The 20,848-nt window shown below is 36.2% G+C and overlaps 1 protein-coding gene across 5 annotated transcripts in view; it reads left to right on the forward strand.

The window, feature by feature from the left end:
• LOC131686919 (rho-related BTB domain-containing protein 1) overlaps positions 1–19,286 on the forward strand; it is a 180,213-nt gene extending 160,927 nt beyond the window's left edge. For 2 of the 5 annotated variants that reach the window (XM_058970947.1, XM_058970946.1), the window contains 7 exons: positions 4,605–4,628; positions 5,416–5,529; positions 5,623–5,793; positions 5,858–6,100; positions 6,163–6,427; positions 7,053–7,251; positions 17,552–19,286. In XM_058970947.1, coding sequence (XP_058826930.1) covers positions 4,605–4,628; positions 5,416–5,529; positions 5,623–5,793; positions 5,858–6,100; positions 6,163–6,427; positions 7,053–7,228 — 993 coding nt within the window. In that variant the 3' untranslated portion in view covers positions 7,229–7,251; positions 17,552–19,286. The remainder of the gene's footprint in view (positions 1–4,604; positions 4,629–5,415; positions 5,530–5,622; positions 5,794–5,857; positions 6,101–6,162; positions 6,428–7,052; positions 7,252–17,551) is intronic. The other 3 variants (XM_058970948.1, XM_058970949.1, XM_058970950.1) reach the window with 3 other exon arrangements.
• Positions 19,287–20,848: the final 1,562 nt, after the last annotated feature.

A 20,848-nucleotide genomic window follows, 5' to 3' on the forward strand; every position in this document is an offset into this window, starting at 1 on the left:
TTCTCTATAAACTATGATAAAATGAATGGAGAGGTTGTATTTTGATAGGGTTTGTCTTCCTAACAGAGAAAACCTATAAACCTGCTCGGTGCTGTTTAGAATCCGAATATCATGAATATATATTCGTAAAACACCAAACATTACGTTTGTAAAAGGTTTTCTAATTATTATTGATATAGTTTAATTGGATTGTTAATAACATATTTAAGAATTTTAGAATATTTTTTAGAAATCGAAAACAACTGCGCGGGATTCAAAGATAAATTGCGGAATCTGTCTATCTTCACTGCAACTGAATAGGTAGAGAGCAGTCTTGGGGCGCTCTTATTTTTCCAGTATATAAAAAGGTACTTTCATTTAGTTACCAAGTAGTTTATCCGTTTTTAGAGATGTTGACTTTAGAAAGAGTGAATAGCTCTGTAAATAGCGAAAAGCGATGCGAAAAAAGGTTATGGTATTTTAGAAATTTGCATATTTCAGCCGTCTATATTACTTACTTTCTAGAACATCAAAAATCGCTTGAAGCTCCATAATAGAAGTAGTCGTGAAAAAACTGTTTTTGAGGGTCTTTCACAAACAACGCTCTGTATCTCGAAAACTAAGAGTTTCCGAAAGAAATCTTCCTGGTAAGGTATTCTACAACTTTATCGAAGAGAGTATTTTTCTATCTGAATTATAGAAGAAAATAAATTTCGTAACTCACTATTGAGGAAATTAGTCAACGATCCGATGTGATCGAAAAAAGGAGCGTTTTATTTCAAGAAATTTCCTCAAAGACATCACATAGCTAAAATAGTCTACTTTGGGACCACTGTGGAACGGGGCGAAGATAGAAACCCATACGAAGAAAAGATCGCTATATGGTATTTCGCCGGGGGCGAAGATTAGAATTGAGTCTCATCTTGCGTTAATTTTCGCCACTTTTTAAAATTGTTCAAACTTAATTAAATAAAGGTAACAATCGCGGATGTGCGTTGACATGTATTCCTGCAATGCTCAAAAATATTACTATCGAATATTCTAACGCTTATTCACAAAATTTATATAACTTTCCCCGCGATAAAAAATTGTCACCATTTTTAGTTTTCAGGAAAATAAGTGCTCTACAGGTATTACTTTATTTACGATTAAAAATACGTTATGAAATATTTTTGTTAAAATTAGGTCAGCTTGCACTTTTTATTCGTCTTAGTTTGTTTTTCAATAATAGTCGAAAGCGGAGGTCCAGATCGTAAAGCAGATAGAATTATTTATAATTGTTCTACAAGGGGGGCGAAAATTAGGGAGGGGGCGAAGAATGATACTTCTACCCTACTGTGATTATTTTTTTTTCATTTTGTCAAGATCTTTGGGCAGCAGTACAAAATATAAAAGGGTTTCATTTGATAAATTTCGATTTTTAATTCATTTCTTTTTAAGGATTAACTGTACTGCTTGCATTGCATGTTCACACATCACGAAATCAGTCCTACTATAGCTAACTTTGTTTACTAATACTAAAATATAAAGACTTATGTTTGAGGTGGGATTTTTTATGGCGTGATTAACATTAACAGAAGATACCCAACCATAATAAATATCAGCAATTTTGCATCTTTCTTCAGCTAATTGCCACTTGGTCAAGTCTCCTCATAAAATCTTGGCCAACATTAGTTATTACGTTCAATGTCATTCAAATTCTAGTAATAACTATTCCAATGTTCCAATTTATGTAAAATCTTCAATATTCACTGCTTCACACAGATTAAGATGGTATATTAGTACATTAATAGTAATTAGTAGTCGAGTAGATATGTTCATACAACGTTTTGATAAAAAATTACATCATTTAATGCAAATTTATTAATCAGGTAATATTTTCTGTAAGGAAATGATTTTTCATTCCAAACTTTTAAAATTACCATAAGGAATCGAAGCAAGCAAAAAATATTTTTGAAAAATTTTTAAGAATTGAATAGAAGACACCATAGCCAAAAATAGAATTTTGCGCTTGGTCAAGTCTCATGTTCCCCTACTTCAATATGCCGTATACCGCACGGCCTCTAGGCTTTTTGTTCGGAGAAAGATAATATACTATTATCAATCTCCTAGTGGACCCCAACCACAGCTATTGTTTGTCGCCTCTTACGACATGGGAACAGAAACCCAGTGGGTAAATTCTTTGCCGGAGACCCCGAGTTTGCACATGGGTCATTCCACTTCAGATTTACAACCAAAGTTTTAAATCCTTCCAAAATGTTTTCTAGCTTTCTTTAGCTAAATATAATTGTCGTATTTTGTTTTAACTATGATTTTTTTAAGTTATGATGTTTTGGACTTAACTCGAAAACTATTCGATGCAAAACTAAATAAAAAAGTACCGTAAGCATGAGCCTTCCGGAAAAGTTCACCAAAAAAATTCTTTTGTTTTATAATTTATTTACTTTGCAATTATTGCAAAAAAATCGATTTTTAAAGTTGGACCAAATTTATTTAGCTTATTTTTTTAAATGTTAAGAATTATTTTTAAAAAGATTGTGTAAAAACTTTGGAGTGGAAAAAATACTTTGCAAGATATTACAATTATAAGAATAAAACAAAGTAATTTTACACTAAACGCCCAGTGATAGGTTAGTCAACTTAAAAAAATAGTTCAGTTGTAACATTTGCTGAATATTATTGCACGTCAGATACACAATCCAAATTTTAATTCCTTCTAAACAATTTTTAGCTCAAAATAATAGCCGGATTTTTTTGGTTTTGGATGATTACGATTTTTACAAGTAATGAGTTTTTGAACTCTTGATTTTTTTAAACATTTCTCAATCACTGATAACTCGGAAACAATTCTATGTATGAAAAAAAAATTAAAGTTGCATTTTTCGCCTTACCTCACAGATTTTGTTAATATTTGTTTTTTTTTACATAAATTAAAATGTCATTTGAATTTTCACTGACGATTTTTGGTGATTTTCCCAGCCCTGCGATACCAAAATATTTGATCCTGGACTTTCAAATCCTTAATTGAAGTTTTTTGAGGTTGGTGAAATGAACTATAACTTCGTAATATGTTCATCATCGTAGCCGAATAATCCGGGTGTTCCGAATCATGACCGATTTAGATTTTCGGTTTCAGTCGCCAGTTTCCAATCATGACTGATTTAGAATTTTGTTTTCAGTCGCCAGTTTCCAATCTCCGTTAACGCCCGCCGCACGTGCTATTGCGATGTAATGTGTATTTTATTACCGCCTTTTTTACATTTTCATGTTTTGCACTGCTGTCGTCTATATTTGTACATGGTGAATAGAGTGACAAGAAAAAAATTACGTCTAACGGCCCACCCCTTAGTCGATTCCTAGTCCCACCAAGAGTACTTGCTCCAAATTTGAAGCAAATCGGACAAGTCTAGCTACCGGACCAACGTGCCTAAAGTTTGTATGGGATTTTTCGACAATTTACATGGAGAAAACCCACTAGTTCATATTTTTACCTCTAGGTGGCACTGTATGCATCGTATTATCACTATAAGTGAAAATAAGAAAGATAATTTAATTGTCTACAACTTTGCCGAAGAAAATTTTAGTTCCACCTATGGCCGAATAGAGATAGAAATTAGGTATCTTTTACAAAGTTACAGAACAAGCATTTTGCAATAATTCTTCCGAACATCTCGATATTCTATCTCTCTTCTATGAAAAGTTAGTGTTGGCGCTCTCTATGCGGCCTCAGGTGGAACTAAAGTACTACAATTCTTCTGAACATACTGTTGAGCTAAACCCAACCATTATTTCACAAAAATGTTTAGTTCATTCGAATCGAGTACTGATACACAACAATGCACTGCTAGTCCCCATGCAAAACTGACTCAGACATCACTTTGCTAAATGTTAAATAGCTTCTTTTAACAAAACCGTACTGACTAGCAGTCTTCGGCAAAGTTGTAGACAATTAAATTATCTTTCTTATTTTCACTTATAGTGATAATACGATGCATACAGTATCACCTAGAGGTAAAAATGTGAACTAGTGGGTTTTCTCCATATATATTGTCGAAAAATCCCATACAAATTTCAGGCCCGTTGGTCCGGTGAGCTAGACTTGTCCGATTTACTTCAAATTTGGTGCAAGTACTCCTGGTGGGACTAGGAATCGACTGAGGAGTGGGCCGAATGAGTTTTCAAAAATTCATTATTTTTTTGGCAGCCTAATGGTGAATCTTCAAAAAATTACCTAAAATATTTCCATTAGTAGGGAAATAGAAAATGTTGAGAAATAGCACAATAAAACAATGAAAATAAAAATGAAGCTTCCATTTTTTAAAGTAGTATAATTTGTTAACTGTGTTGATACATAACCCTATAGGCATATGAATTTGAAACCCCTCTCACCCCTGCTCATGATGAAGCTGTCCTATGTAGCGAATAGAGCCATGTATTCAGTCAAGCAAGCTCCCCTGCAAGTATCTGAACAACGAAACGAAACAATCGCGGACAAAATTGAAATTTCTTCCATACACAATGACCAAAACAGTCAACACACAATACCTCCTATTATTATTTTCATTGTGTCTCTTCGGTTCTGTTTTCTTATGACCGTGTATTTTCTCAACTTACTTTTATCGCAGACGGCTTCAATAGGATTAATACTGGTAAATAATTACTTTACAGAGCCAAAGTTTTTTTTGTTCTAAGTTAAATTACCGTTTCTAACGTTTGAAGAAGCAAATAGTGATGTAGCGTATATTTAGTGAAGGCAGCCAATAACTGCTAACAAAACCTGACTGACTATAGGATAACATACACACTGCTAGTTGAAAACTGGTACCTAAGGCATTGGAACGTAAAATGCTTAAACAGAAATTGAAACGAACAAACATAGCTATTAATACAACTCGAGTATATTTGGACGTCTAGTTTGTCCCATCATATATTTCAATGTTTAATGGAACGTTTAGTAATATGTTATTTGTAATTTGGTTGACTGCTCTCTAGTTCCAGAACAAGATTTTAATTTAATTTTTAGTATGATTCATTTCGAGATTGAACAATACTAGTCCAAATTGATTTTTTCTTAACTTATGTGTGTTTTGAGTTCCATATTAATTCTGTTTTATTTTAGCAATTTGAAAGTCATATTGCTGACAGATGATTTCAAATTGCTTCCTTTTTTATGCGGTTTCGTGTTTGAACTTAGCGTACCTCCTAGAATTAAGTAAAACTTATTTATTTAAACATTATATTAAAATTAACAAACTTACGCTTTTTGATTACCGAACGATCAGCACTAATATTTTTCCAAACACCAATTTTACTAATTAGAATCTTGATACTAAGTTTTATTTCTATAATTAAATCAATTTAAGAATATTTGTATACTATCAAGTACCCTTATTGACGACATCCCTGTACTCTTTTTTGCCTATTTGCGAAATTCAGGAAATTCGACAAGCCGCTGAGTTTTTGGAACTTCCCCAATTGATGGTACTCCTATCAAATACTCAAGCAAACCAGAGCTTCATCAACGACGAATCGATTCAGCACTATTCTACGGTAAGTTATTCGTTCTCCGAACGCGAATGTGTCTATAGTTATATAGAACAATCAGTTGTAATCTCGTCCTGACACGATCACTTACCATTCCAGTGCATGAAGCAAAATCTGGAGAAATACTGTGTTCAAAATGGCATATTCGGCGATATTACCTTCGAACTTGACGATGGGCATATGAAGGCGCATCGAGCGATGCTGGTGGCACGGTGTGATGTCATGAAAGCCATGCTGAATGGTGACTTCCGCGAAGCGCATGCCAATTTGGTAAATTTGTCACTTTTGCATATGTATCGAGGCAACACTGTGCTGAAGCTATTGTTTCCGATAGATTGTACTTCCAGGTGTAACAGAATACACATTCCACAAGCTACTGTGTTATCTTTACACGGACGAGATTCCGCCCATCTCGGCGGACAAATGTTTGAATCTGCTGGAACTGGCCAACCGTCTATGTTTACCACGGTTACTGAATTTAGTCGAGTGTCGGGTGATCGAGGATCTCACCAGAATGTCTCAGAATGAAACCAGTGAGGCAGTTGAGCACTGCTTAAGGCTATTGGAATCAGTGAAGGTACTGCGTTGGAATTTCAACTGTTTCGAATTGGCCTGCAAACTATCTTTAATAAATTTTAGCTGCATAATGCGCACCAGTTGGCCGAGTGGTGCATGTCGTATCTGTGTGTGAATTACAACAGCATCTGTAAGTTGTCACCACGGAGTCTCAAGAGTCTACATCCAGACAACCAGGACTATTTACGAGAGCATCGGTGGCCTCCGGTGTGGTATTTGAAAGACTACGACTACTATCAACGGTGTATGAACGAGCTCAATCGAGAACTGAACAATGGAAAGAAAGACTGTACGGCAGATGACAAGGGCTGTCTATGCTTTTCCGGAGGTAAAAATCATTAACAAAAATTGGCTGAATATTAACGAGAATGTTGTTGTGGATTCCTATCGATCGTTTACCTAAATTGACTTGTTCATCATAGGTCGAGAATAGAAATTCACAACATTAATTGGAAAACCCGTTTATTGGTATTTGCTCGTGATTTTTTGAATCAAAAATATATCCTAAACTTTATAGATCAAATCATAAAAATCTCACTACCTTGCATATCATCCCTTGCTAAATGTTTCACTGCTTATCATTGCATTTCACAAAACCCTTTCGAATATTGTTTTTGTTTATTTACATCAATAAAGGTCCGCAAAAACCAATAAACAAAGTCTTTCTATAATTTTAGTTCTAGTTTATACCTTAGTCGTAGTGGTGAATGCACCGTGCTAGTTGAGTTAATTTTTTGCATTTTACTTTTCCACATTTCCCTTCCCTCTTTTTCTTCGTGCTACTACCTATGCTCTTCTTCCTTTTGCACACTCTATTACACTTTCCCATGCTGTCAAACCACACTTCATTCATAATTCCCACCATCGACAACCACGAAACTCTACCATTACTTACATCAAACCATCGATCATCCCGAACACCCTCGTATACACCTGCAACCTATTGGGAAAAGTGTTTTTCTGGCTACTAGGGAAATCAAAACGGTCGGCAGCGGCAGCCAAGTCAACGCTGCAAACCGCAATCACCGCCAGCTCCGAGCACCAGGACGTGGTCAGTACCAGCCTGTTCCAGTCGAATGCCAACTCAGTGAACCAGCTCGATCCGGAGCACGATGGCGCGGATCTCTGACATTTGGCTGACGGACCGTGGAGGTGAGTTTAAAATTCTACTTTTTGCTTCACTGGACACATTGAATGCGAACGTTTTGTGTGTAATTTATCATCACTTTTCGATGGAGACGCACGGTGTATTAAATATATAAAAAATTGAAGTTCTCGGTCGTTTGGAAACATGGATAAATTACGTATGATTAAACGGAGGCTTGATAACATTACTCTCACGAGTTATGGTTGGAAGATTTTTAGTCTTTTTCCGCTTAGATAGATTATTCAACTCCTGGGCAAAGACCCTGATGAGGCGTCGCCACCATAATTAGTGTCATTATCGCTTTGAAAAATATATCCAGATTTGAGATATTTTTAAATCAAGAATTCATTCTGTTCTGTAAGCATCATTCCACTCTGTTTTAATTGTTAATTGAAACTGGATTTTTACAATCGGAGAGAATGTTCAATAACGATAAGTCATATGCTTATTAACCGTTATGTGTCCGACAAGGTACCTGAAATTCTGATTCTCGGGAATACGGTTTTCCGGAGGAATATTCCAGAATTATTTGTAAATATCAATGGAATACTGACAATATGGGTATCAAAATTCTTAGAATTGGCTCAGAAGACTATCTCTCATGGTGTTGAAACCAATTAGTGATTTGACCCCGGAACGGAAATTCCAAAGCACGTTCCCGTGGGGCCATTCCGAGGACAAATTGCCATACAGTCTCGTAAATTACATCTACATCTGGATCACTGATTGCTAATCAAACATTCTTTGAATATATTGTCCACTATCGACGATTCCGGAAGTCCCGGATTCCGGGCATATTCCACAATTGAAGTCACATCGGTTCTTTGGTGATGACTAAACCAATTTTCTCAAACCAAGTCAAAAAGCAAAGTATACAGTTGAGTGTTGCATCTCCAGCCCCCCCTTGCCATTATACTCCCCTCCTTCATCACCTCACCCCTCAAACCCGCATTCTCTTCATCCACCCCGTTTACCGAAATATAAGATGAAGGATTTCTAGCGCATCCTCCACTCTCACTCTGCAAACCCTTCCTTCCCTCCCTTTCCAAATCTATTCCCACGGCATTTCAAAATATGATCACGTAAAAATAATATTGAACTCATGTTAAGCTAATTTATTATTATATTTTTTTGTTTAAAGTGTGTTAACGTCGACTTTCGTGGTAGTCGTGGGATACGTGCTAAGTGTAATAAGAATGCAGTAGACATTTCCACAATTATATTGTACATAACCATAAAAATCATAGTTTGGATAAATGAGAAAAGCTCAATCGCACCACTAGGTGGATTAAAACAGGTTTATTTTTTATTTATTTATTTATTTTTCTTATTTCGATTCGCCTCTTTTTCGGATTATTAAATACTTTTTAAAAAATTTCTAACTCTATTTGCGGGGTTGGGAGTCGAGCACAGATGAGTTAGAACCCAGACGAGCTGCGAACCAGGCAATCGATTTACCTACTACACCATGTCCGCCCCTTTTATTTTAGTATTCTTAGTATATATATATTACTATTTTATCAACAATTATCTATACGATTTGATTATTAGTAATAAGTTCAGAATTAAGAAATATTTGGGGCTTTGGAATGCCTGTTTGTGCAGGGTGCGTGCCATATTCGGCATTAAGCGGTTACATACCTTTTATCAGAAAAATGATAAGATAGTTTGAATTTACGTAAAGGCATAATGATTTCATTACATCAAACTTATAGTATTTTGGTAGTACATGTCTCAGTGAAATGAACAAGTATAAATTTATAGAGGTATATTGATAATTGGCGCAGTTATGATTTTTTCTCCGAAACCCCTTTTTATTTAAGAGGTTTGCGGTGATCACGATTGAAGACCAATAGATCAACTAAAATCCCAAAACTTAAAGAATTCCGTTAGTATTTGAGTATATCTCATACCTTAACGATTAGTTGGGTAAAGAATAATTTTTTCATGCATTCGGGAACATTTTTCCAAAATTCTCATCCAAAAAATAAAAATTTATGCATAAAAAAGGAATCGTTCGGGAAAACTAATTACGATCAATTGAAAAGAATCGGTTGAGTGGTTTTTCTGCAATCGTGATCACGGAAAAACCATTTTTGAAAAAACAACATTTCGAGATAATCGCGTTTAAAATTTCAAGTTACCACTTCTCTTCGTGGATGAAGCGCGCTTGGAAGCGCTGTAACTTTCGATCTATTTCTCGGATGTCTATAAAAAAATTGGGTACATATTCTCAAGGAATTGTACTTTTAGATAAAGTAATAAAAAATCTGATTTTTTGAAAAATAAAAAGGTATGTAACCCCTTAAATACGTTAGGCATAATGGACATGCTATTTACGAAAAATCGCGTAATTTCTTTATTGTAGAAATTTTAATTCTAGACTTGTTTTTTTGGATTAGAATAATCTATACTATGCTACACCATAATATCGTATAGTTTTAACAAGAGGCTGCAAAATGAACAACAATATGTATGTGATTTAACCCTTAGAGTCGTAGTAGTTTTATCCTTTTTTCTATGTTGAGCATAAAAATGAACCTGAGCATGATGGCCGTACAATTGCAGGCGAAATTGCACAGAGAATCAACGAATGGGTCCTGGTAGTAGCTATCTATGCTCAATGTGCACGTTTCGACAGTTCTATACTTTGAAATGCCAATAACTGCGCCGACCACGTTCTAACAGTCATCGGGGAAGGCAAGATATGTTAGTGTAATAAACGTTGTTATGGAGACCGTGTATATAAAGTTATACAAATCTAGATTCACCCTAATGAGTGAAACGATCTATACAACTCTCAGCAGTGTTATCATGTTTTTATTGCTCTCGAGAATTCATGATCGATTTCGCTTTTTTCAATTAATTTTGAAATGCTCGGTTTGTTTAATTGAATCAAATGGTGGGTAAATGATTTTGTTATTCCTTGCTCCTTCATTCCGCAAAACATGACATTCCAAAAACAATGCAATATCATGAAAAGCGATCACTTTTAGTGTCGCGAGACATTTGTCGATATATTTATGTAATTAAAGGTTCCATAATACATGTATTACTTGTCATGTATAAAGTTTGATATTATTATTAATGACAATTATGTATTGGCTTCTTTCTCCGCGGACGATTGATTAATATGTTATAATTTTTTGCATAACAGTTATCTAAGGCACATTTTAAGCGGTATAAAACAAGCCGAAATACCTTAAACGACCAACTTTGTATGCAGGATATACAACCGATGACATGTGCGCGTTTTTTTACGCTTATTACCAGAACAAGGTTAAAAACAATAAGAACGAAAAGAAACTAACCTTTTGCGTCAATAATCAAGCTCTCTTATTTTCATACTCATGAAGAAATATAATAAACGTCACAGTAATATAGTGTATGTACTCCAAAGCATATGAAAGTGCTCATTACAATAAGAACAACCTATGAATCACAATAAAATATTTATTCTTCGTGTTGATATGACTATCGAAAACTGGTAACTGGTTTTGAATTCCACTTGCGAATTGGTAATTTTGAACCCTCATACATAAATCAAAAGTCATCATTCACTCAGACAACACCATGCGTATTTCCCACGCGCATTAAATACCTAGTGGATTAATTTCCTAGTTGGTCAAAAAACACTAAACAAACAATGAAATTAGTTTGCTCAGTCTAAAGAAATGCCACTGCGACTGGCATCAACCGGCGGATACGCATTCCCTTACAATGCCATCAAATCAAAGAACTTTTAAAATTACATACCTACGATAAAATATGTGCAATTCAAAATATAACGAAATGAAGACAGCTTAATTATATGCATTGAATAAAGATCGCAAAAAAATTAGTTGTATAACCGAGGTGTTTCATTTTCAAAGATACCACTGCTGATGAATCACTTTATAAAAATAAGGGACGCGGACGAAAACTGCTGACCACCACTTGATAAGGGACGCGGACAAAAACAGTTGATCACCACCAGTTTGATCCTTTTTTATGTTATTACAAAAGTAGGGCTGGAACACATTTCAAGCCTATTGGATATATTACCGTTACAACTGTAACCAAATGTTGACGAATATTGCACAATAATGAACAACAAAAATTTTGTTCATGTACATATTTTAAAAATTTCAGATTTAAGCTGGTTTAATTATAAACAACAATTGATTTCCAGAACTTATCTAAACTTGCAGTATTTCGGATAGACAACGGTCTACGGATGGTAGGGGAATTGTGGGAAAAACCGACACTGTGGGTAAAACCGACACTGTGGGTAAAACCGACACCCCACAACATTTCCTAGAAATCAAATTTTTATTCATTTCATAATGATACATTATTATTAGTACGTTTATTTAGAGCATTTGAGGAAAAATTGGATTTACGTTAGTACGCCGAATGTCATAAAAATAAACAAAACATACGACAGCAGCGTTCATACTCGTCTGGATGTTAAATTTCGTTGGTAGATTTTAAGGTTTTAACCGAACAAAAGCTTTTCAAATCACCACATTTTTCAGTACCTATTATTATCGGCCTGTCCTATGATCAACTAGGTGCATTGAAGACGAGTTTGAGAAATTCAATATTTTTAATCGTTTTATAAAAAAAATGTGCGCTGTTAGGGTAAAACCGACACGCTGTTAAGATGGTTGTGTATACTTGCGATTCATTTCAAAATACTGGGGATCTTGGTGACACTTCAATTAGCCTATTAGAACACCATAGTATCAACAGAAATGCACAGAAATACTTTTATTGTGTTTATTTCTTGTAAGTCTCTTTAAAAATCAAAAATTGGAATTTTTGCTTATCTGATTCTATCGAAGCTGTTGCTATTTCTGCAAAAATCTCATCAAACCGAATTTCTAGTATTCTCTAGGTTTGTCATAGACGAACTTTATCACAATGAGACAATGATCTTATGTATACCCCAATAGATCGTTGATGATCAGAGTCCGAAAAATAAAATCTGAAAAAGATAGTTTTACTAAGAAGTGTATGTGTCACTTATAAGTGAATGAATCCAATTAGCAGAATGTAGAACACTTGCAAATCTTCTCTTACGAAATAATATGACACTGGAGGTTGCAATGATGTGCGCAAGGATTATTTGGAAATACTTATCAAAAAATAATCCTATAGCATAAAATACTCTTATTTATAGTACTACGCTTTCGAACTTTCTTCCCCTCACTGCATGATGAAGCAATAAAAAGCACATATTTGCATCATACATACTCACACTTTATTATTAACGCATATATCTCATTTTTAATAAAGAAATAATAAAGTGGAGAGAAAATAAATTAAAGGGGGTGTCGATCTTACCCCTATAGGGTGTCGGTTTTACCCGCAGTGCCTACAAAAAGTCCCTTTGTTTTCCAAGTTTTTCAACCAATAATTTTTAATGAAATTAATTTTTTGAAGCGCTGAAAAAATTAAGTCTTGTTAAGAATTTTCTGAGGAAGAATTCTGCATAAAAACTATAATTTTATTGGTTTTGTGGCAACTTAGAAAAATTGTTAAGCTTAAGGTGTCGGTTTTAACTATAATTCCCCTACGTTCGCGACGGAACCTTGTTTACTTCGGTAACTCGTCACACTACATGAAAACTTCTCTCTCTCTCTCTCTCTCTCTCTCTCTCTCTCTCTCTCTCGCAGTAGACAGTTTGCATATTTTTATCTTTGATGACCAAAAAATACATAGCCATATGTGTATATTCGTTGAATCAATAATAATTAAATTGAAAATTCTTCATTTCACGAGTTGTTCTTCAAGTGAAATATTTTCTTATTGGACAATTGCAACATGGATATATGATTAATCAAAGTATATAGCCATTTTCTATGCTCAAATACAAGTGAGTTCCCGCATTCTAAGCGTTCGCTTCTTTTTTTTGAGAGAAAATTTCTTCAAGTGAAAGCGTCTTTGAACACCAGCGCCTACTCGTTCAGTGGGCTCACTGAACGAGTAGGCGCTGGTGTTCAAAGACGCTTCACGCGACTTCAGGAGGGCCAGACATAATAATTTCAAAAGTGTATAACTTTTGAACAGGTGCTTATAGATAAACAATTCTACCTTCGTTTTGTAGGTGAAACCTAGTCCTATCAGAATAATTGATAGCATAATTTCAATTTTTGCCGATAGTGAAGATACACGGGTTCGAAAACAGGCCAAAATTAAATCAAAATCAGCTATAAGTCTTTACACAGCATTCACAGCTATCTGGCCTGTTCGGAAAAGTTTTGTGTTTTGCGATGATAAAAAATACCTTAGAACATTGTTAATGCGAAAAATCGGAAATAAAAAAGTTATAAGTTAAAATAGGAAATGAAGGAGTTCACCATAGAGAATTTATCATAACTCGATTAATATGTGTGACAGAGGCAACATGTCTTCTGCAAAATTTATAAAGATACTCTCCTCTACAACTTTGTCGAAGACAGTCAAGCGCTATCTCTTTCGGTTCAAAGGTTAAATTTTCTGTAGCCTACTATGATTAATTAAAAAAATAATATTACCAAAAGATGGCGCTTTTTACACACACATAAATTGTAGAATATGTGAAATTGCTAATATGGGCAGGTTTGACTCCAATGAATTAAGTACCTCAAAACGCTGTTTTGAGCCACTGTGCATCGACGTCGAAAAAGGAGTTTATTTAAGTTTTACATCGACATGATAATTTATGCCTTACGTCTATAATGCCTTTGGCATTCAAAATACAAAAGTTCGTAATGGCGTGAGTGGCGCTCTCCTCTTGCGATTATGATGTTATTGTTCTCACAGAAAACTGGCTGCTTGCTGACATACATAACTCGGAACTTTCAATGAACTACACAATCTATCGTTGCGATCGCAACTCTTTCTCTAGTCAACTTCGTCGCGGAGGTGGCGTTCTTATTGCGCTAAAATATAATCTCTCCGGTACTGTATTACAAATGCCTGGTTTAGAATGCTTGGAATAAGTTATTGTGCGCATTTCGTTACCAAATTGCGCTCTGTATATTTGTTGTATATATCTGCGGCCGAATAGCAGTCCAGACCTGTACAATGCGCATTTCTCTGCAGTTCAACAAATTGTGGATAAACCTTGTAGTTCAGACAGTGTACTCATTGTAGGTGATTACAACCTTCCCCATATCAGATGGATATTCGACGATGATCTCAAATGTTACCTACCTGAAAATGCCACAACCGAACAAGAGATAGCTATCACGGAAACGATAGTCGCTGGAGGACTGAGTCAAATCAACTCGCTCACTGACGCCAATAGACGGACCCTCGATCTAGCATTCGTGAACTACGCCGATTTAGTCGATGTGGAAACGATCTAGATCATGCTGTCGCGGTGTTCTATGAAACTGTATACGAGATACTCCGCCGCTTAGTTCCTAAGAAACGTGTCAACAGAAAGACGGATTACAAGTGTCCGTGGTGGAATTCCGAGCTTCGTCGTCTACGCAATATTCTCCGTAAACAACGTAAGCGATACTGCCGTCACAAGACCGACGAAAACAAAGCTGTTTGCCGAACCGAACTTCAATACGAAACAGCCCGGAGAAGTGCATTCGGCGAATATATAAGCCACGTTCAAAGCAACCTTCGAAACAACCCCTCGACGTTCTGGAACTTTGTGAACAGCAGAAAACGCGCTGGTGGCATTCCCGTAAATATTTAGCTTGGAGATGCCAGTGCGCAATCCACAACCGAGTCCGTAGACCTTTTTGCAGAACATTTTCGTAGGGACACAATATCAGTCTCCCTTGCTTGAATATGACTGAAGCAGACGTGTTGAAAGCTATATCCAGTCTCGACCTATCGAAAGGACAAGGCCCGGATTGTTTGCCTCCGATATTCGTAAAAGGATGTGCACGATTATTGTCATTGCCAGTTAGCATTATTTTTAACCGCTCAATCACGGAAAGCGTCTTTCCGAGTGCATAGAAACAAGCGGCTATAATTCCGATTCACAAGGCTGAGGACATTCATAATGTTGAGAATTACAGAGGAATCTCACTTTTGAACTGTTTTGCTAAAGTCCTTGAAAAATTTGTTTACAATGAGATGTACGCTGCTGCTTCTCACATCATCGACGAATGTCAGCATGGATTTCTGAAGCAACGTTCTACAACTTCAAATTTGATGATGTACATTAGCATCTTGGTCCCCTCTATTGAGAAGCGTCAACAAACCGATGCAATATATTTTGACTTCTCTAAAGCATTCGATAAAGTATCTCACAACATTGCTTTTCTGAAACTGCAAATACTAGGATTTCCTCCGTGATTAACTGGATGGTTGCAATCATATCTGTCTAGTCGGAGTGCTTTCGTTGGAATTGTTTAACACGTTATAGCTTGCTCGACATGCCAACTGGAGTCCATCAAGGAAGCCACCTAGGGCCGCTAATTTTTATTTTATTCATAAACGACATTTGCACTCGTATCATATCTGGAAAACTATTCCTCGCCGACGACTTAAAGATTTCCATTGCTTCTGGACTTGACTCTGCTGCACTTCAAGATGACGTACTTAACATTGAACAATGGTGCCTGTTGAATGGTATGCAGGTAAACGTTAACAAATGTAAAATGATAAGCTTCAGGCGATCATCCACTCTATCACATTATGAGTACTTGCTCCAAGGTCGCATCATCGAAAGAGTGGAGTCCATTCGTGACTTGGGAACGCTTTTTGATAGGATCACATCACCGCAACGGCGGCGAAGGCATTGGCAACACTTGGTTTCCTGAAGCGAAATACCGCTGGTTTTAATGATTTCTAGGCACTAAAATCTCTATATTGCGGATTGGTGCGAAGCATTTTGGAGTATTGCCGTGGAATGACCCTGCCCATCTACCACCTTACAACGATAGATGCATGCTGCTTGAGTTACCGACGTTAGAGTTTCGCCGCACAGTCTTGCAAAGAATGTTTCGATATGTTGTGTAACAATATTGACTGCCCAGATATTCTTGCACGGATTAATGTGTTTGTACCTCCTCGCGCTCTAAGGAACCGTCATCTTTTGTGGATTCCTAGACATCGTACTGTTTATGGTCAAAACAATCCTGTGGATAGACGAAACTTCACATCTGTTAGATTTTCATGTCACCAAATCTAGTTATAAGTTAGCTATTATGAATTTTTAATTAATTTAGATAGTATGTTCTATATTTTATAATCTGTACGGTATCTACCGAAGATCGGAACAAATAAATAAAATTATGCGGGCAACTTTTAAACGATTTCCTTAGGTTTTTTTGACCACAGATAGCGTAAAAGACAGAAAATAATTAGGAAAATCCGTACTTATTGTAACTAATGAAATAGTGCGGCACCTTCTCTAATAAGGTTAAAATCACCCTTTTATAATTGGCTGGCTATGGTTCGAACTACGAAGCGGGCTTGTGTCCTTAGCGCCTTACCTTATATGCCATCTAGTCAGATGCATTATGTTAAAAATCCAAATATAGGGTAGACGAGCCCTTATTCATCTCATTAGTCAGGATGTCACACTATTTCGTTGATAACTCGACTTAGAGTGACTGGATTGCGCTTAAATAGGTATCATCATCTTTGCTTCGTTCCTAAGAAGCAGCTCAGTTAAAATTTTTGCCTGGAAAATGTGAAATGCTCGCACTTGTGCGTAGCGAAAAGTCGAGTACAACGTATCCTTATTCATCCCAACATTTGAGCTAATGCCACAGACTAACAGACATAACACTCGAAAACGATGCTTCGCCCGCTTTAACGGTCATTTTAAATATAGTTGTAGTTGGGACTGTGACCACATTTGAAATTATGGCGCCACTGACATATGAACAAGCATATGGGGGATAGACCACTAGTGAAAAATTGTTCCCAAAACTGATGGGTAAACCATTAGCAAATGAGTGTTTGGGACTGTGAATAAAAGGTGGAGCTAGTGTTCTGGGAAAAATGCCGAATCGATGTTTTTTGTGGGAATTCCCTCATAGTGTTTTGTCTGTTAGTCTGTGCTAATGCATTGAATATAGATAGCAGATACTGCTCTAGCTAATGTGTTCAAACGGGTGGGATGAATAGAGGAGCTAAGATGATTTAGGGCGCAGTAACCCTATGTATAATAATTGAACAGAAATCTTTTAGTGTAGTCTTATCGAATATTTGTCCTTGAACAGTTTAGTCCTACTTGTTTCATGATGATATGTTTCTGAAAAATGCACCGAAAAACGCGTAACCTCGTCTGCGTGTCCATTCGATTAATTCAACATAGTCCCGACGTCTACTATATAATCACATTTTGCACCTCTCTTCCAGATCGCTTCGCTTCATCGTAATTCTGCCAGTGTTGATCTGCTTCATCTGCACCATCCTGAGCATCCTGATCATATTTCAAATCTACACCTAATATTTGCTGCAACGGTAGCCACGGTAAGATGGCTATTGGAACTCTTCGACAACCGCCTGAACGGAATCGAAGTAAAACAGAACTGGGCTAAGGACATTCGATATTTTGATAAAGCAATTAACACTCGCAAACACACTACGCATTTTAACTCCTCCAAAGCAGATCGTCAAACTCTCTATCTTTCTTTCACACGAACACACAAACCAACGTTGTTTGGTTGGTAAATCCGGCCAATAGTATGCTGAAACGCGCGATCGTGTTTTTCCAAGGCAGTTAAGTAAACGCAAATAGAAAACGTTATCGTACGCAACGTTTCCGAAAGATAATATATTTGTGAAAAAAAACCGCAACCAAACCAGCCAGATTATTACTCTAGTGGATAGTAGCGAATCGCCGATTAGCTTGTAAGACGACAGAAAAAAGAAATAAATGTCTTTGTCGTTAAATGTGTGTGAAAGCTAAAAAATTAATTCAAGAGAATACAGATACAAGCAAGACGAAACGGACAAAGAGTAAACATTTTCTCCAGGGTCTTTTAACACAACAGTAGTAAAAATAACTGAATATGTACATCTAGAAGATGAAAAACCAATAAGTAAAATGAAAAACAAGATTAGAATTAGGCTTAACATTTAAACAAGCAAAGCTACGTGACAGATTTTAGAGTGTTTAATTTTTCATACACTGTTGAAGGAATAAACAAGCGAGCATAGGCGAAACGAAATGGCTGGTGCTGATTGCATTAAATTTTTTCGTTTTGTATTATTCTTTAGAACGTAATATCCTCAACGATGCGTGATAGTTTTATGCTAACTATTCTACCATGCTGGCATATGAGATTATTGAAGTAGAGTTTGTTCGTTATGTTGATTGGTATATCTGATGAGTTGTTTACTACTGAAAAGTAAACCTAACCGAACTGAGTGGTTAATGTGAAATCTGCTAGCATTTATATTACTATTCAACAAGCAGCCTTTGTTTAGTTTCGTACAGTCATTCAGAATCTAGTTGAGGTGTTTGCGAAGCGAGGAGAATCGGTTGCTAAGTATATATAATAGCTCAGCATTTCAATTTATACAGTGACGTGAAACAGAAAATAATCATTCGTTCGATCGCCTTAGTTATTAACTTTACGATGTTCTGTGTAACTGTTATAATGATAAACTATTCACGATCGCAGAAGAAAATATATTATTTTCTTTTTTTTCATTTTGTTGAATTCTTTTAAGGTTTGCAAATACAGGCAAAGCAGAATGCGGACCGTAGAGTGAATAAATTGGTCAATCAAAGATGAGTTTAGAAAATAAAAACAACTTTTCTTCGAGATTGTATTCTCCATTTCAATTTATATAAAATATGAAAGTTAATTAGAAAGTTATAAATCGTAATTTGTTTCACTTTCAAGAAAAACCTTGTGTACAGCTACTATTTCCCAGCATTTGACAAAAAATGAACTAACTCAAGCCTAACAAGACCTTAAAAATAAACAGAAACTATCACTGCGCTATTTTCAGAATTATTGTAGTGTAAACTAAAAAAGAACAACAACAAGAACATTATTTAGAACACGCAAAGTAGAACATCAACAATCGAAAATAGCTTAGCTACTTTTTTCGCAGGAAAATAAAATGAAACATTTGAAAACCTAGTCTAGATAATCTGTTGAAGAAACGAAAGAAAGCATATGGCTAATTTCAAAGTCCCTAATATGTATTTGTATTTGGATTCATTTGCTTTGAGCAAATTGACCCCATAAGAAGTTAAATACAATGTTGAGGGAAAAACTAGAGCTAAGGTCGTGATTTTTTTAAAGCTTTATGCCAATTTTGTTTGAAAAAGCAGAAGACAATTTATGGTACTACTATCGGAGAAAAAAGCACAAGTTTTATTCAAAAAATATTAAAAGTTGTCTGAGTGTGGTGTACTGAAAGGCTCGCAAAAAAATCAATAAAAAGCCATGTTGACAATAAAATTGATTTTTGAGGTTGTGGTTCTACACACAACTCTCCGAACTACTTTCAGACTCGCAGAAATCGACAGTGATCGTGCCTGTACACACAGAAAAAATATATTGTATTGGTGTCGTCGGGCAATTCTAATCGACGAGAGGGGAAGCGTCACAGGTAGACCCATTTGCTCTATTTGTCTACCGCAGAAGTGGTACGACGAATAAGGAAAACAAGTGGCACCGAAAAGTGCCGCATCGACAGTGGGATTTTCGCAGCAAGCCACAGGTAGCCATATTTGTCTACCGCGGTGGTGGAAACGGAGAGAGCGCGCTTGTGGTGGTGATACCGACGAGCAGCTTAACCGGAGAGAGTTTTGAAGTGTTGCAGGTAGGGGACCATTCATAAATTACGTAACGCTTTTAGGGGGGGGAGGGGGTTCGACAAGTTGTTACATATTGTGACATAGGGGGGAGGGGGAGTAAGCTAGATCGTTACGTAACATGTTTTCACCGAAGAAAAAAAAAATTTTTCAAGGAATTTGTTACGTAATAGGGGAGGGGGGGATAAAAAAATTTGTGACAATTTGTTACGTGGGGGGAGGGGGGAGTCAATTTTGGGCAATTTTTGCGTTACGTAATTAATGAATGGTCCCTAGGCCTATTTCTCTACTGAAGAAGCAACGCGACGAAGTAGGACAGCAAGTGTCACATTGTCAAACAACGGGCACCGAGTTTACAACGTAACACATGAGGTGTGTTCTACCGGTATAACAGGTATATTTTTCATTCCTTTTTGTGATAGTTTTTCTTGCTAGGTAAAATGGATGATGAGATGGGAGAACGAGTAACAGACCCTCCCCCTAAGCCTTCTGCTGAAAATGTAAACCCGATTAGAATTAAAATTTACCCAGAGTCGTCAACGGGACCATGGATTGTATTTATTAGGCGTAAAGTAAAGGCGCAAAATATCATTCAAATTTCGAAAGATTTGACTTCGCGATTCTCGGATGTAAAAGAGATCGTCAAAGTTAATAAAGATAAAATACGCATTGTCGTTGGTAGTCTCAAACAAGCCAATGCAATTGCTTCTTGCGAGCTTTTTTACGCGTGAGTATAGAGCGTATATTCCTTCAAAGGAAATTGAAATTGATGGGGTCATCACAGAATCAAGTTTGACTGTTGATGACATAATTAAGCATGGGGTTGGTCGTTTCAAAGACACCATACTTAAAGACGTAAAGATACTTGAATGCAAGCA

The sequence above is a fragment of the Topomyia yanbarensis genome, chromosome 3 (genome assembly GCF_030247195.1).
Source record: "Topomyia yanbarensis strain Yona2022 chromosome 3, ASM3024719v1, whole genome shotgun sequence".
In the NCBI taxonomy this organism is placed as follows: domain Eukaryota; kingdom Metazoa; phylum Arthropoda; class Insecta; order Diptera; family Culicidae; genus Topomyia; species Topomyia yanbarensis.